This window comes from Maylandia zebra, linkage group LG17, assembly GCF_041146795.1.
Source record: "Maylandia zebra isolate NMK-2024a linkage group LG17, Mzebra_GT3a, whole genome shotgun sequence".
In the NCBI taxonomy this organism is placed as follows: Eukaryota; Metazoa; Chordata; class Actinopteri; order Cichliformes; family Cichlidae; genus Maylandia; species Maylandia zebra.
The window spans coordinates 8,178,008-8,195,175 of NC_135183.1; the positions used below are offsets into that span (position 1 = coordinate 8,178,008).

A 17,168-nucleotide genomic window follows, 5' to 3' on the forward strand; every position below is an offset into this window, starting at 1 on the left:
ACTCAGCACACTCAGTTTACCATGACAATATGGCTAAAACCACACAGGGATGAAGTGCCTGGACTTTTGCTGGGATTGCACCAGTGACATTTCAATTGGACCCCCTTGTATTTTTCTTTGTATGCACCCATGTAAGCTCCATAAACAGACATAACTGAGTGACAAGAGCCAAAGACTAAGCTGGGAACAGGAGAGGAAAGCTTTCATAGATTTAATGTAGTTAGATCAGTATCTGTAAACCCAAGTCTGTCCTCGGCATTGAGTGGATTAGATGTGGATAGGCAACCCAGAATAGACCGGGCTTTTATCCACTCCATACAATATGGCTGTTTAACATGACAATACCTGCAAGACACAAGCTCCTTATGAAGAGCCCCTCCAACCTGCTTCATCTGTGGTTTTGAGTGTGTGTGTGCGTGCGTGTGTGTGTGTGCGTGTGTGTGTTCGTCTCGCAGGACCGTTCAACCGGTCGGACGGCGTTTTGAGTCAAGTCATCTGGGTGAAGAAATCGGTATTAGTTTAACCAAATGGTGACACAGGGAGCCTTGAAGTGAAAGAGGAACAGAGGGAGGGGAAAAACAATCACGCTATCATTATTACTCCGGGTTCTAAGTCCACGCGGTGATTGTCAGCGTTTGTTGACAGTGTCTGTGTCAGTTTTCTGACACTTTTTTCAACACTTCATTGAATTATATTTTCTCTTAACTACCGGACAGGTCGGTGGTGCCTGTTGTGGTGACAGTTTGGTGTCCCAGTTGGGTGAGCAGGCTGTCGCGGGACAGACGCTCACATCTGTGATAACAGAGTCGGATCGGTGTGAGCCAGGGGAGGAGGACTCGGCGTGCGTGCCACCATGCCTGTGCGACAGAAAGGTAAAGAAAATACTTGTTAGGAAAATGGACTTTCGGTCTGTAGTTACACGTCTATCTTATAATACTTCTGTGTTAATATTCTTATCGTATAACGCATTTTGTGACACCGAACGTATCACTTTTAATCACTCAAAAAGGTCGCGTTGATGTTGCGCTAGCTCCGCGAGGCGCTCTTATGCGTTAGCGCACGAAACTTGTGTGAAACACCTGCACTTTTAAACGAGGAACTATTCAGTGTACGTGTACACGACTTTTAGAAAATAGCTCCAGGGCTCTTACTGCATACTCGGACGCTGTTGTAAATTCGGCATACATAATATTTAGACAACAACACGTTTGCTGTTTTTTGCAGTGAAATGCAAAAAACAGCAAAGCTGCCCACAAATAGAGCTCTTCAATATAAAAGTGCTTGCAGATAGATGCATAGAAATTGAATTGCCACCCTTTTAATTCATTTTGGCTTTACGTATTGTCATGCAAGTGTAAAGTTAATGTACGCACTGACACATTTAGTCGAAGTTTGACGTTGATCGTCACTGCTTCCGGTTTAATCAGCTGTTCAGAGACTGGAATTTGCAGCCTGCACCTTCCCTTGCACCATAAACTCTACTACCCTTCTGCATGAGGACATCGGGGCGATATAAAGGATGGCAGTAAAATGTTATAGTTTATCTTTAATCCATAAAATGTGCAAATACACGGGTTATGAAGTCTTAATTACCATTTTAATTAAGAAGGCTTTCACTGATCATTACAAACCCTAATAGAAGTTGTGATCTAGTAGCCTGGAAGGAAAACACAGAGTCATCTACTTTTTTTCTTTTCTTTTTTCCCCAAACCACCCTTTTTTCCCCAAAGTGTCTTCATTCATGAAAAAAATGAATGAAGACACTTTATTTTTCAGACAGACATGCAGAAATTCTCGATTTTAACCGTAGTTATCTGCAATTAAAAGCTTTTAACATCGAGCGTCTCCTTGCTCTGCTTAAGAGCAGCTGGATATTGTGTTTTCCAGAAGAGATAAAAACCATGTTTTTTTCTATTTATTTATTTATGTTTTCTTTAGACGCCCAGCGTGCCCTGGAGCTGCTCCAGCAGTATCGAGCCAAGCTAGACCAGAGACAGCAAAAGGCCAAACAGGGACCTGTGGAGGAAGACCACCAGCTGCAGCAGTCTTTGGACAAAGTCATCAACGTCTTTCAAAGTCAGCTCTTCAGTGCACTTCTTGGTAAGAAAATTTGCTTTGGTCAGCTTTGATCAGATTTCCTGGATTTTGACAATTTAGGCAAACTTCTTTTATATTGACTTTTTTGGAAATTAAGCTGTGCTTGAAGTGCTTTCTGTCAGGCATTACGTGTATTTTATGTTTAATTTGCTATCAGTTTAACGCATACATCTGCATAACTTCTTGCACTTTATCTTAACACATCACAACATTTTTGCACTTCTGGTGTCTAACCATTCATCTTACGTGCAGATTAGTCCACATGCAATTATTTTATAACATTTTACATCATTTTTACAAAAGTAGAGACAGTGGTTTTGCCATTTGTGAATTACATTATGTTAGTTCATTGACTAATAAAACAGAAAGTTTCAGCAAAGGTAAATATCAGTTTTATCGATCTTAAAGATTTGAGCCTTTCGTTGGATTCTTCACTTCCTCTTCACAATAATGCAATAATCTCAATGTTGTGCATGGATTTTGTTCATTTATCAAGATTCGTGTCTTACAGATACCAGATACCACACTACAAGCATCGTCATGCTGTGTTTGGGATTGACAGGGACTGACTAGATTTCCAACATTAGGCTTGCAGAAAATAGGCTGAATTCATGAACTGTTTCATTTCTGTGGGGCTGATATAGTTTTTACAAGATGTTTGAGCTGTGCTGTCACTGGATCCCTAACCAGAAAATGTAGAGCAGAACGTAGGGTGTCACAGAAAGCAAGCACCCACCTTTAAAATCTAAATCTATGTACAAATTCCTCTAACAAAGTGACAGTCTAACCAGCAAAGTTTCCTTTGATTAACTGTTGCTTAATCACACGAGAATCCTCATGGTAATGTTAATGGTGACAAACTGGTTTTCACTCCCAGGCCCCACCTGCTTTCTACCCCGCCCACACCTGTAGCTATTACAGCAGCGCACCTTCTCACGTTTATTGTGCCAGCGTTTGTGTGCTTGTTTATGCTGTTCACTCAGTTCCTCTTTTGAAGCTTGACTTTTTACTTTAACCAAATTGGATCTGATGGGTTGCGAAATAATGCTTCCCCTGTTTTGTTGCTTGATATTCTTATTGATCCTTCTTTCTGGTAAAGATTAGAGAAGACTTTGTGTATGGGTTTGCGTTCCTGCTGCTTGCACTGGATTATTCCACTATTTACATTTCACTGTCCTTTTTTATTCCCCCTTATCATCTGTGTTATAGCCACCAAACTCATTTGAGATGTGCTTACAGGATGATATATGATTTAGTGCAGAACTATTTGTCAGCTGTACTGTGGATTAGGGGAAGCGAACCATTGCTAGTAATATTATGTCGCCACTAGAGGTCCTCAGAGTATTAGCTATGTTTCATTAGGTAACGCATTCTCTACTGGTGTACTCTGAGATATGGAGCCTCTTTGTGACCATCTCGGTTTTGCTTGCATCTGAATAATTTAGCATATACTATAAAGTAATAGTTAAGCTCTGCTGGAGCAGCTTTTTTTTAACATCTCAGCCTCTGTCCAGCTCACGGTGGGGACTCCCTTAACAAATTTAACCAATCCTGGGACAGTTGCAGATAGTTGTTTTCAGAACATAGGGGCTACATTTAAATAGGGCATTCATTTGTTAGCTGCCAACCTGCAGTTGACTTAACAGTCACGGCAACATGACTTTTAAGGGAACAACTGACTGTAAATAAGAGGCAAGCATTTCCCCATATCTGCACCTTTATCTACGGCCACTCAGTAACTAAACCTGTCGTACTGTATAACAGGCTCTCTTACACCCACCGGTACCAAATCCCGACACACTGGAATACAAAGCAGGCAAATCAGGTCATTCTACGGGTGGAGTAAACTTATCAAATCTCATCTGATAAAATTCACTGCAAACAAGTTAGAGAGCCACACACAGAAAACAAAAAAAGCTGGACTGTATACCCGTCAAGATTGCCAGGTTCTTAACAAATAAGTATTTATTGGCCTTTTTGGTTAAAACTGGTTAATTAGTGGTGATGCTTCGACACTTAGTGATGTCTGTTCTCCCCAAGCACATCTAGCTGTCATGGTGGCCTTTCCACCATATTCAGTAGTTACTTTAAATGCAGACATACCTAATAAATACTTAGGTAGATGTCTAATTACACTACCTTTGAGGTGCAAGTCCTGAAGATCATTCATATTTTATGCTTTTTTGGTGTGTTTTTCTATCCATCTATGTTTTTCCGGCATTGGCATTGTGCTTGGTATTAGCTGGTGGATCAAAATCTGACAGTACTTTTCTGTGTTCATAATTTCATCGGTTTTTGACAAGATCCCCAACGCCACCGCCTTCACCCCGTCCAGCCTACAGATGGCTGTAGGCTCTTACTATTGCACCTCTCTCCTGAGAGAATGGCTGGATTCTTCATTCTTCAGTGAACAGTTGATGGATCAACTGAGAGAAACTCTGGCTCTTATGAAGCAAAATATAATGAAATGTGGGGTGGCCCCAGACTTTTGCACAATATGATTTTTAAAGGTTAACTGATTATAAATTACACCATGGATTTATTTTTATTAATGATCAATTAATCTGTCTTTTGGTGAATAAATTAATGTATCAATTAAACACTCACTGTTTGCACTCAGTGATTTGCCCACTTCTGTAGGGTTTAGTTAATCACTACACCCGTTCACATTGTTACTTTCCTCCTTTTTCCAGATATCCAGGAGTACTATGAGTTTACCGTCCTTGCAGACAGTAAGTGCTCTGCGGACAGTCCCAAGAACCTTGCTGCCTCCTGCTGGCTGCCAGCAGAACCCTCAGCCCAGCCACTGTCCTCCACAGGTCCCTTGACCTCCAGCATTTCTGATGGACAATCCCAACCCAAACCACTCGTCTCCAAACCCAGGTCATTCAAGTATCCTGCGCCTCCAGTACCATCAGCAACACCAGCAACAAAGCCATCTTCGCCTACAACACAGTCCAGCACACCTGAGTTGCAGCTGGCCAAAGTGAAGTACCGTGCTCCTCTTCCTCCTGCTCAACCGGGGGGCTCCAAATCATTTGAAGCGGAGACTTCTAAACCCAGTGTCACAGTTAGTAATGCAGAAACCTCGACCGGCTCCACAAATACATCTCCTGGAGTGTCGCTAAATGGAACAAAGCTCACTGCCACCAGCTCTGGCGTTTCTTCAGAAAGCTCCACCAGCCCACAAAGCATTCCTGCTTCTTCTGACCTGGTGACAGTCTCAGCCCTCGTCTCGAGCACCATTCAAGGCCTTGTGTCTCCAACTGCTCCGGTCAAACCTGCCCGCACCAGGATCCCTTCCAGCACAAGCCCAGGTCCCAACAAAGTCACAGATTCTGTCCCTACTGCTCCTCTGACCAGCAAGGACTCAGGATTCAGCAAAGTCACTCCCATTCCAAGTCCGACTAGTCCAAGCCAGGGAAAATTCACCTTCAGCGGACGCAGGTCCACAAGTCCTCCTGGACAGCTGAACAAAGGACCTTATGCGTGAGTGCAGTCTCTGGTAATATGAATGTGCATTGATTGCTAGTGTAATATCTTTATATAGTACTTCAACATGCTATTAGGAATTTAGATATAGAACAGAACACTAATGGACACATATTTGGAGTTCACCTATTTGCACCCTCCCTTGATCTCTTTTCTCCAACCAGCCCAACCAGTCCTGGACCAGGACAGGGCCCTTCCACTAGCCCAACCCATGGTCCAGCCCTCTCCAGGCCACCCACGAGCCCAGTGACCCACAACAAGGTAAGACATCTCTTTATGTTTTGTTGTAAGGACCACAGGAAAGCTGCAGCAAATCTGTCTGTAGCTGACAGAAAATGAGATAGAGGTTGTGTCACGAGTCTGTAGCTGCAGACTCTTGGAATTTGCAGTGTGAACCCAGATGCAGATAAACAGAAGCAAGAAAACGAAATCTTAACAAAAAAGCGAGCCGGCAAAAGGAGACCATAAACGCTAACAAAACTGTGAGGAAACTAAACTAAGAATACTTATTACGAGACTAGCAAAACTGAACACAGGATGTGAGACTATCAAAATAAAACAGGAAACACGTTTTAATTCATTATATTGTGATTGTTTAGAACTGCTATACAGCTGAAAGTGTAGCAATGCATGTAAACACTCTTCATCTAATTCTTGTTGTAGTGGCCAAAATTGCACCATCCTTTTCCACAGCAGCCCACATTACACTTGGTAGGTCCTTTAAACTATTCAAAATGTTACTGCCTTGCCATCATGACCTTGTCTAACTTTAGCCAGCTAATAAGAACTCACTTTTGTTTGGATAGTGAAGAATGTTTAGGTTTTTTTTTTCACCCCAAAGCTATTAATAATGATTCTGGTTATCACAGCCCAGTGCAGACAGACTGACCACTTTCTGTTGGCAACGGAGAGCATCAGGAAAAAACAACAATGAGTGCAAGCACAGGAATAGGACAAAAAAGTAGAGCAGATACAAATGCACATGTGAACTCGAAGACATGTTGCACATGTTCATGCTCTGCTGCAGATGTGAGTGTTAGACATGGATTTGCTTACTCCAACTTTCCCTTCTCTCTCAGCGCCACAGGTAGTGTATAGTATTTGCTCTATATTACAGCATTTACTGTATATTGTACACATACAGTATATTACAGTGCCAGCTGTAGTAATGTTGTGTATCAAGGAAAAGCAAAAGAGTCAAATCGCAGCTCTGCGTGTAGCTTTGGGCTACATATGGAGCTTTAACTTCACCCACAGTCAAAAAGTTGAAAGTAGAGCATCCATTGCTATACCGCTGTTACTGTTCACTCAAGCCCCCCCACTTCTGCCAAACAGAGACCTGACCTGATAAAAAAAAGCAGAGAGTGGTGTGAGTGTGTGTGAATCTGTTTGTGTATGCGCTTATGTCTGTGCATACACGTCTGTCAGTGTGAGTGTTTGCCTGTGCATCCATGTGTGTGCGCTTCTGCGGCTGTCTCCAGACGTTTGCCGCTTTTTTTTGTGTGTGTTTGCGTGTGTATGTGTGCTGAGTGTTCTGCATGCGTGCCGATATATATTCTGAGCCATGCACTCTTCGAGTTCAAAATGTGGCTACCAGCTGCCATAAAACGAAGAAAGCAGCTGGAAACCAAGAGGGCGGGTCGAGGTGCATCGGGACAGACTCGCCATGTTTCCGATTCGGCCTCTGTTTTAGGAGAGAAGTCCTATCTGGCTGCTCCGATGAAAGGACAGGTGGAGAGGACACAAGAAAGGGAGGAGAGAGAAACTGAACGATGAAAGGAAAGGAGGAGACAGAGACAGACAGACGGGAAAAACGTGCCACCAAAAGCAGCAAACATCTGATTGGTGGAACAGGAAAGTTGGAGCCACGAGATGTTTTGGTGAAAGTTTGCCAGTCGAACTGGTGAGGATGGATTGCATCTGTATCCTCACTACCAAGGTGAGACACGGGAACAGAGCAGGCTACTGTAGAAAGTGGCGGAGAAGAGAAATCAGGGCACAGGAGTACAGGGTGTGTCAGTGTGGTCATTAAGACAGTGAAAAAAATTTAAATAGCTAAAGTTTTATAATTTTGTGATCGGTGTATTTATTCAGTCATTACAGCAATGCCTTAATTTTTAATGTCAAACTCATTCTGAATGAATCATTGATGGGAAACTTAGCCATATCAAATTGGGGACACGGTTGCTTCATGTACAGTTGACTTGCTTTAGTTTGTGAATAAACAGGTTATAAGAGTAGTAGGCTGTGCTTTTGTGAAGCGATTCTAATGGGAATGCTGATCTGATGTACAGTTATTGGTCTGACATCATGTGACACCCAGAGAGACAGCAAACTAGGTTGATAGGACAGACACTTCAAAAGAGCGACTGCCTGGCTGTGAAGGTATGCGACTGGTGCAGTGGTTGACTGAATGACTGACTGCTCTTGAGGCAGAAGAGAGAACTTGGCTAAAAAAAAACTAGGCTGGCAAAATTAAACACATGCATTATGCACATATGTTCATGCTCAGAAATGCATGACCCATTTATAAGGAGTTGAATCAGTGTGAGCTGGGACAGATTTAAAGCCTGCATGTTGCAGCAGGCAAAAAGGTGACAAAGATATTTGTGTGTGGACTTGAGAAAAAAAGTTCAAGTTTTGTATACTGCAAAAAAATCGACAATCTTAAAATTTTTGCATTTCTCAAATAAGTACTAAAAGTACCCTATCATGGAGCACACTACCTACTGTCATGGTTTGTTGTGTGGCAGGCAGGATGTAGGACCCAAACACAGGGCTCATACATGGAGAGGAAACTCAAAATGGCAGTTTTATTGCAGGAACAACTCTTACACTAATACAGAAAACAAAAACAAAAATAAGAAACTAGAAACATGAAACTCAAACCAAAAACACTAAGAAACTAGGGAACTAAACTGGGAACAGAGAACTGGCAAATACCAGTAGCATGGAGAGAACAAACACAGCACATGGGGGTGGTGATGGAAGGAAAACATAGGGCTTAAATACACAAGGGAGTAATGAGAGAATGGGAAACGGGAGGGAAACACAGCTGTGAGGAATAAGGCATAATGAGGCAAGGGGAAGCAAAACCAGGTACTCTGACATAGGACATGGGACTGTCAAGTTAAAACAGGACACATGAGACAATCCAGCCCGTTCTCACTCCTGAGGCGTAATATACGGACGATTTGTCACGTCCCAAGGTGTTCCTGAGGAACACGAAAGGTGACATTCCACGCTCCTATGCTACGCGCCGGGTTATGGATGAAATCCAGTAGAATGATGCTCTCGTGGTAATACATGTTCCAGCCATGTATTCCAGCCCTAACCCTACCCTTATCCCTAACCTTAACCAGCACTTTAATGACATTAGATATTGTTTTCCAAAGCGATTTAAGTAAAACAAATGCACATGTCTAGATTCATTCCAAATAGTTCTCATGTTTCCTAATTTTTCTGATCTGTGCATGTGCATGCACCCGGAAGTTTAATATATCGACGATTTGTCACCTAGTGTAAAATGTTATGCTTTGGGAGTGAGAACGTGTTGGAGAATCAGAAGGAAGCAGACTAGACACTGAGACATAGAGACACGACTGGATGCCATCCAGTCATCCACCCATTCACACACACATTCACACACTGGTGATGGCAAGCTACATTGTAGCCACAGCTGCCCTGGGGCGCACTGACAGAGGCGATATTAACATGTATTTTGTAGGATTTTGACAGAGCACTGTCTGAAATCCAACACTATGAGTTGTACATTTTCCTGAAATGATGCAGGGTTTGACTGCAGTTATTGTGCTACCTGCTGTTTTTTGGGGACATTTGATTCTTGAACCTCTGTATATAATACCAAATTCTTATACATAACACATACATTTGAAAAAAGATATAAAAACTAAGCCATATCAGAACACATATAACTTGCCTAAAATAGATATGCTTCTTCCAGCTAGCAACTAGCGTCTTCTTTTGCCACTATGTAGCTAAGATTGTAACAACTGAGCTATTAAAACTCAGTTTTTGACTTTTATGAATACACCATAGGGGTACTGTGGTACTTGCCTTTATGCACCCAAAGTCACGAGTGAAGGTGCACAATTTGAGACACAGAGAAGGAGCTACTGTAAATATATAAAACATTAACTCTCTGTTTGTTTATTTCTTTAGTTTAGTGACCAAACTGGGACATCTTAGACCCTTGAAGGGTCTTATCTGTATCTGATATTATAACGTTATCATGTTCCATGGCAATTACCTAACAAATGGCTAATTTTTTTTTAGCATTTTTACACATATAACATGTTATACAAGTATTATATTGTTTTTAATTACTCACCTAAAGTGTTTCATTTATATCCATGGATGCCTAGCAACTTCAGAGCAGTGGGATAAAAATGACCAATTTTAGACCTTCCACCCATGTTTTTTTATTTTCTCAGACAGTTTAAGTATATCAGTCTGCCAATAGTACGGACAGGCGAAACACTACTGTAGCATGGAAATGTACCAGTAGAATTAATTAGTAATGAATGCGTGAGAGAGATCCTGTCAGTACAGTGTAATTATGTCCTCAACTTTCTCCTGATTTTGCTCACTTTTTTTAGACTCCAAACATTACTCCAACTACTTAGCTGTCTCTCCTGTGTCTTATTTTCAGCACAAAAACTGGGCATACATGTAGCTGAAGATGAACTGTATTAATTACAGAAGATGTTCTTTCCCCTCAGTAATTTCAAAGTAATAGACACCCCACAAAAAAGTAAAAACCATCATAAAACCTACAATAAAGTTTCAAATCAATGTCTCCCTGCCAGTCTCACAGCTTGTCCTAGAGCTTCTTAAACTAAAAACAACATCTTGAACAGAGTGAAAATAATTTTGATCATAAGTTTTTCAAGATGGCTTCTGGCTTATGAAAATAGTCTTCATTATGGGCGTGTAGAGGGATTTGGCCTTGACAGTTACACCTAATATATTGTGGTCTGGGCGTTTGGTGGTTTGAACCTTACTGTCTATGTAAAAGGTAAACATGCTGACTACTCTGTCGTCCTGCCACCTTAGCTAGAAATACTATGTGTCTGCCAGATCCTGAGCTTATTTATATGAAATTAACTCTTAGGAGCGTGATCTTCTGTCTGTATGCACAGAATCAAATCCAAGGGTTTATGATTAACTTTAGCAGAACTGTCAGTTCTACCAAAAACTTCCAAATACAGCCTGATTCCAAGATCATTCATCACAAAGGAATCTGGAGAATAATAGGAAGTAGCAGTGAAAAGCTCACTGGCAGTCATCGCGAAAGCTTGATTGCAATTCTTGCTGCCAAGTGTGACAAAACCACTTCTTAGGTTTAGGGTATAATTACTTTTGCATATTGGGCCAGATACATTTTTTCTCTTTATAAATTAAATGAAAAACTGCATTTTATATTATTTGGGTTATCTTTGCCTAGTCTTCAGAGTCACGCAGTCTGGGTATTTAACTGTGTATGAATACTCTCCTCTCTAGCTTGCCCAATCCTCTTTTGCTCTCTGATATATCCAGTCTTAAATCCCACTCTGGTTTTATTAGTGACTGATTATTGTTTGGTCTGACTGAGTGCCTTCTGTGCACCAAGAGAGCAAGAGTCTCTCCTAAGAGGCTTACCTTAGGCTGCTAATAGACTTTAAAGAGGTGGAACTATTTTAGGATGGACAAAGAGGAGGATAGAGAGAAAAAAATGATGAGATACACAAAGACCTTGGAAAGAAAGCCAGAAAAGACCATGGCTGCATGAACACTTCATGCAGTCATTGCATGCCTAGTTTTTCAGGGGTACTTTACTTGCAATTGCCAGGAAAAGGCCATGATAAATCCTTTCTGTAGTCCTACCATCTGAACAGCTGTCCAGCTGGCATCGTGATGTAACTGTGAGGAGGGCTCAAACATCAGACGGAGTAATCAGCAGAGAAGCCATGTGAGGAGAGACGAGCGAGAGAGAACTTTGTAAGCAGCTGTAGGACAGTTGAGTTCAGTGACATGCATCTGCAGTAGAACGAATATAGCGACTCAGGACCGCTGTTACAGTTTGGTGAAACGTCGTCTTGGCTCTGTATGGCCCACACCTGTAGAGAATTGGACTATGTCTCTGGACTGGCCTGCCTGTAGGACAGCCGATACTACTGGGCCACCACGTGGGCTAATTGTGAAAATGGAGCACTGCCACTCTGCGGTTTCAATCAATGTAATGTATATTATATTATTTCAATTACACTTTATGACTTTGCAGTTCACATAGAAGAAACAGATTTGTACTGTAGTTGAGTAGCAGAGGCAAATAAGGTGTAACTTACTTTAGTAATAAATAACCAGCTGTCCATTACCTCTGTATGTGTTGTGTGTTATTGCATGCACAATTTAGGTACGCTTAAGGATTATATGACATTAAACTCAGGTGTGGAATTACATGTTTACCTATAATTAAATGTCCTCTGTTTATTCTGCAAATGCATTTTAACACAAGAATGCAATATAGTAGGACTATTTTTATTATTGCAGCCTAGTTTTTCACAGTATTTAGCTCATTTTTAACCATATCTTAGGTAAAGTGTAGGTTAACACACCTATGTATGCAAGGCTTAAAAACTATCTTGGAATTAGTTCCACAGAAGTATATCAGCGGTACTAAGAGGTACAGGAACTGGCTGAAAACCAAGAGGAGCTCAGTAATTAAGAAGAATTAGTACAGGGTCAGAGGTTACAGCTTTAACATTACTTAGCTGCATTCTAATGCTAAATCATGAATGCTAACCACTAAACTAAATTCTTCTAAAGTACTTAGGAACACTCTATATACTTATATGCATCAGTATTGGCCACAGTGGATCGAATGCTGCAGTGTAGTCAATGAAAGTGATCCAGTGCTAGCTAACTGGAAATAATTGCCAACCCAAATCCATCCAAAATTTCTTGAATAGGAGCTGTTCATGGGTGTGAAGCTCCCTTGACGACGCTGAAACATGACCACAGTGTTCATTTATATTTTAGAGATGCTTTGTTTCACGTTATAAGAAAGTTGTTTTGTAGGAACACTTGAATTCTGCAGTGAAGCAAATACTATAAATGCAAAGGGTGCAGAAGAAATAAGATTTAAAAATTACAGTTGAGTGTCTTAAAGACACAGAAACTTTGACAAGTTTACATCCCTGACTTTTGCATTAGCCTACTCCGGTTATATGATAGATTATTTTTTTTCTTTCTTAGTACCTTCAGTCAGCCAGTGATATCTAATAATGCATTGGTTAAATGTATATTTTTTAATATTACAATTTAATAGCTGATTATTTAAATAATTTGCATGAATTTCAGAGTATTTTATATCTTAAAGTTATGTCCTGTACATTTTTATTCCAGCATAATCTGTCAGTGTTGTGATATTAGGAATGTTTGGCTTTGCCAGTCTGTGACTGGTAACTGTGGAGGAAAATCTGTGACAGTCAGCGCTCACTGGTTTTCGCTGGTCTTCGGCTGTTTCTTGTAAAGCTTCGGGGTGTGTTTTTGGCTCATTATCCTGCTGCAGTGTTAACCTTTTTTTGGATTCAGGTCACTTGTCTAATTCCAAAGAAGGCTAAACACCTCCAAACTGAAATAACCCTGTTACCTCTGCAATTGTTGCTTTGAACCTTTGTGATTTTAATCACTCAGACCTTCTTCTCTTACTATTTTAAATCTACGGGTCCATGTGTGGCTCTATATTGATGTCCTTGTACACTGAAATTGTCATGAATAACTAAAAAGTAGTGCCTTAAGATCAACTACTAATCTGCAGTGTCTGCGACTCTTTGTAGATGCTTTTACAAGGTAGTGTAATCTGACCTTATCCAACTCTAAGCAGGTAACTTTTAAGGAATTGTTTAGAGACCTCTCCTTCTTTAGACAAGCAAACTCTGAAGCAACTTTTTTTGTGCGTCAGTGAACAAAGTTCAGTGTATTGATCCTCTCTTTTTGCTGTTCCTGGTTGTTTTTGCATATTAATGATTCAATAATCAAAAAGGTTCTGAAGTCCCATGCACTGCCCTTCAGTCTCATCTTGATTTGACATTGTTTAGAACAACGTTTGGATTTCTGATATTTTCACTTTCTGCTAGAAGCTGGTGGACAATAACTCCAAGTTGATTTAATTAAAGAAACCTCTGATAATCAGAATTATTTGAATGCTGCTTCAGACAGTCACAATTAAGGAAACGTGGCCTTTTGTTTAAATGAATTCTTTGCTTTTAATGTAGTTCCTGCTTAGTGCAGAGCGGTGATTGAAGCAGACTTCAGTGGACATGTAGGTGAAGGGAACAGGGGTGAGATGGAGTTGGGTAGCTATGGTGTAAAGGATGGCAGTGGATTTTGTGAAAAGGATAGAAATGGTTGTGGTGAACACATATTTCAGGAAGAGAGAGGAAAGTTCATTGATGCATAAGAGTGAAGGAATCTGCTCCAATCTAAAAGCGATATGAGACTGCAAGTCTGGGTCAGGGGAGGCAGCACTGGATGGTAGCCAATGAACTTAGAGGCAAGGATTAAATAGTGTAAGTTGAAAAATGTTCAGGGAACAGTTGAGACAAAATCTGGTCGGTAAGGGAGAGATCTCTTGGATAGTACAGCTAACGTGGTGAGGGAAGCTGCCTAGAGGATATTTGGTATAACCTCTGGTTAAAGGAAAAAGACACGAAGACTTGGTGGTTCAAACGAAGAGGTTGACAAAGGAAAAGTGAGATACTCTGGGAGGTAGACAGGAATACTGGGAGGACAGGACAAGAGAGAGGTGACAAAGGCAAAGGCTTATAGTTACATTTTATGTGAGGCTGAAGGAAGAGAGTCCAAGCTGGAAAGAGCAGGTTAGGGTGATTAAGGATAGAGGTGGAAATGAACTAATGAGTGAAGGAAGTGTGCTTGGAAAGTGGAGGGAGTACTTTGAGGAGCTCATGTATGTAGAAAATGAGAGCGAGAGGAAGGATGGAGAACAGCTAGTGAATCAGGAAGTCCAAAGGATTAGTTAGGAGGAAATGAGGGCAGCTATGATGGAGGATGAAGAGTGTAAAGGCGATTGCCCCCGGATGACCTATCTGTGGTGCTATGGAGATATCAAGGAAAGTGGGCGGTGGACCTTTTAACCAGACTGAGTCTTCCACAGCCAGGAGAGTGAGAGGATTCCTGACGAATGGGAAAGACGTGGCTGGGCAGAACTTGAATATAACATCATTTTAAATAAATAACAGGGGCATAAATGATAAACTAAAATCTTAATTGTGACGAGGAAAAATTTTCAGGTGTTACAGGAGAACACAAACAAACTGGAAAACCAAATTCTTTGGTCAGTTCCAAAGAAATAAAATGACTAAATAGCTAAAACATTTCCACAATCCCAAATTCTTCAACAGTGTCCTCATCTTTTGAGCCTTGTGCTGTGTCCTCAATTGGACCAAGCATGCGGAATATGGAAGCAGACAAGAGAAAAGATCACAGAGAAGATTCACGTAAAGGATGCAGTAAAGGAGAACATGCAGAGTGATGACAGAAGAGGATGGTAGAGATAGGGTGAAATTCAGATGATCAACTGTGGCGATGCCTGAGAAGAAGAAGGAAGAACATTTGTCATGTCAGAAATTTCACTTGTTTTTTCCCCACATTTACATGAATAGATGACAGATGTGTTAAAAACTAAATATAAATATATAAGGAACAATAACCAAGTACTGCAGTGCCTGTGTTTTGCCACATTGTGGCACTGTCTGTCTAACAAATTCAGTGACATGAGTGGGTTTCACATTGTTTCTCTGCAGTGACTTAAAACATCCACGTTTGCTATTTAAACACACAGTCAGCTGACATGTCCCTTGGCATTATTTATTATAAAATATTCAGCAGATAACAGCAGATGTCCTATAATTCATTTCTGCCTCATGTTTATTTTGCTACTGCTACAAGGTTTCAGCAGGAGTCTGATGCCCTCACTCAGCTTTTAGAGGAAACAATGAGCTCTATTTTAAAGGGAATTCACTCATGTGTAAACTGAATATACAGCTGGTAAAAGGTGATCATGTGACCATATTTAAAATCTTGATGTATGGTGCCTTTTTAAATTGGTTGGCTTGTAGAATGGAGAATCCACAGCGATTGGCTGGAAGGGGGTGTATGAGGTTATTACACACACACATCCGCACAGCGTAGTTATTTCTGTGCTGGCTGACCTACTAATGTTAACATGTAGTGCATGCCTGCTAGGCTCATGAGGTAGCATCCTCTCTCTCTCTCTTGCTTTTTCCCATTTGTCATTTATTCCTTTTTCTTCACTCCCTTCATCCTCCTTTCTTTCTTTCTTTCTTTCTTTCTTTCTTTCTTTCTTTCTTTCTTTCTTTCTTTCTTTCTTTCTTTCTTTCTTTCTTTCTTTTTTGTGTTCTGCTGTTATTTTATTTCTGTGTTTCAGGAAATTTGGTCTGTGATCCGATGTGAGCTTTACTCTCCCAGTACATTCTGTGAGCCATATGATCTAGAACCCCTTAGGTCATCCCAGATGTATGCATGTTTGTGTGTGTGGTTGCACACAGATCAGCAGGAGCTCCATCTGCTCTTTGCCAAACAGAGGGATTCACTGTATCGCTGGTCTCCGTGCGAGGTTATCACAAAAACCAAGGCTATTTGAAGACAGGCACTTCAGCCTGTGCTGACTTCTGGAGAAATCCAGTCTCAGGTTTCTGGACTGAAAGAGAGACGTGAAAGACGTTAGTGTATGAATCCAGAATAACTTAGTAGTAGTATATGGCCAATCTCTCACTCATCCAGTGATGTCGCACAGTCCTGACTCACTCTAAATCTAGTTAATGAGAAATTTACATTTTCTGCTCTGCACACTACTGAAAAAATATCACCGTAACACAGTAAATATTGGAAAGGAAAAGAAGGGCATTTGGGGTATATTCAGGATATACAGCTATAAAAACAGCAGTCTGGTTCACTACAAAAAAAATGCAAATTTTCCCAGACTAGGATAAATTAGGAGGTTTTGAAATGTGTCAATAATCACATGGTTTATAGAATGACATCCAGGAAATATAGCTTTTAAAAATCTCACAGTGGATCCAAAACACAGTGTTTCTCCCATGAAACGCTTAAAATAACCTCTTGTGTCATTGCATTATTTACAGGACTTGTCTACCTGCATTAACTTCTAAACTTTTTTAGCTCACCCAGGTGCTTCCTTTATCTGTGTACAGCTGGAATAGCATCTAAAAATATTTTGCCATTACTAACACTCAGTTTTAAATACAGCCATAATCTTAAACTGTGGCTTGATTAGTTTGCCAATAAGCCTATAAAATGACCGTAAGATGGTATCAGTTTATTTTTCCTTTTGCTTCTCCTCTATTCCGTATTATAAAATTAGCCCCTGTGACCTCAGAGTCACCGTTTGTTCACTTCAGCCCCTCTGTTCGTGCACAGTTTCGCCTTCTCTGTTTTCTCTCTCATGCTGTGTTGTTTGTTTGCAAGTGGAGGTGAGAAGGCAAAGGCAACCACAGAGAGACTACTGCGTGTGT

General features: G+C 40.8%; 1 protein-coding gene across 7 annotated transcripts in view; it reads left to right on the top strand.

Moving 5' to 3' along the window:
- Positions 1-544: 544 nt before the first annotated feature.
- Positions 545-17,168, top strand: part of LOC101468517 (discs large homolog 1-like protein) — a 112,651-nt gene continuing 96,027 nt past the window's right edge. For 2 of the 7 annotated variants that reach the window (XM_004562104.2, XM_076876218.1), the window contains exons 1-4: positions 545-872; positions 1,939-2,100; positions 4,791-5,586; positions 5,754-5,850. In XM_004562104.2, the coding sequence (XP_004562161.1) occupies positions 854-872; positions 1,939-2,100; positions 4,791-5,586; positions 5,754-5,850 (1,074 nt within the window). In that variant the 5' untranslated portion in view covers positions 545-853. Of the gene's footprint in view, positions 873-1,938; positions 2,101-4,790; positions 5,587-5,753; positions 5,851-7,483; positions 7,529-11,430; positions 11,828-17,168 lie in introns of those variants that run through there. The other 5 variants (XM_076876219.1, XM_004562105.2, XM_076876221.1 and 2 more) reach the window with 5 other exon arrangements.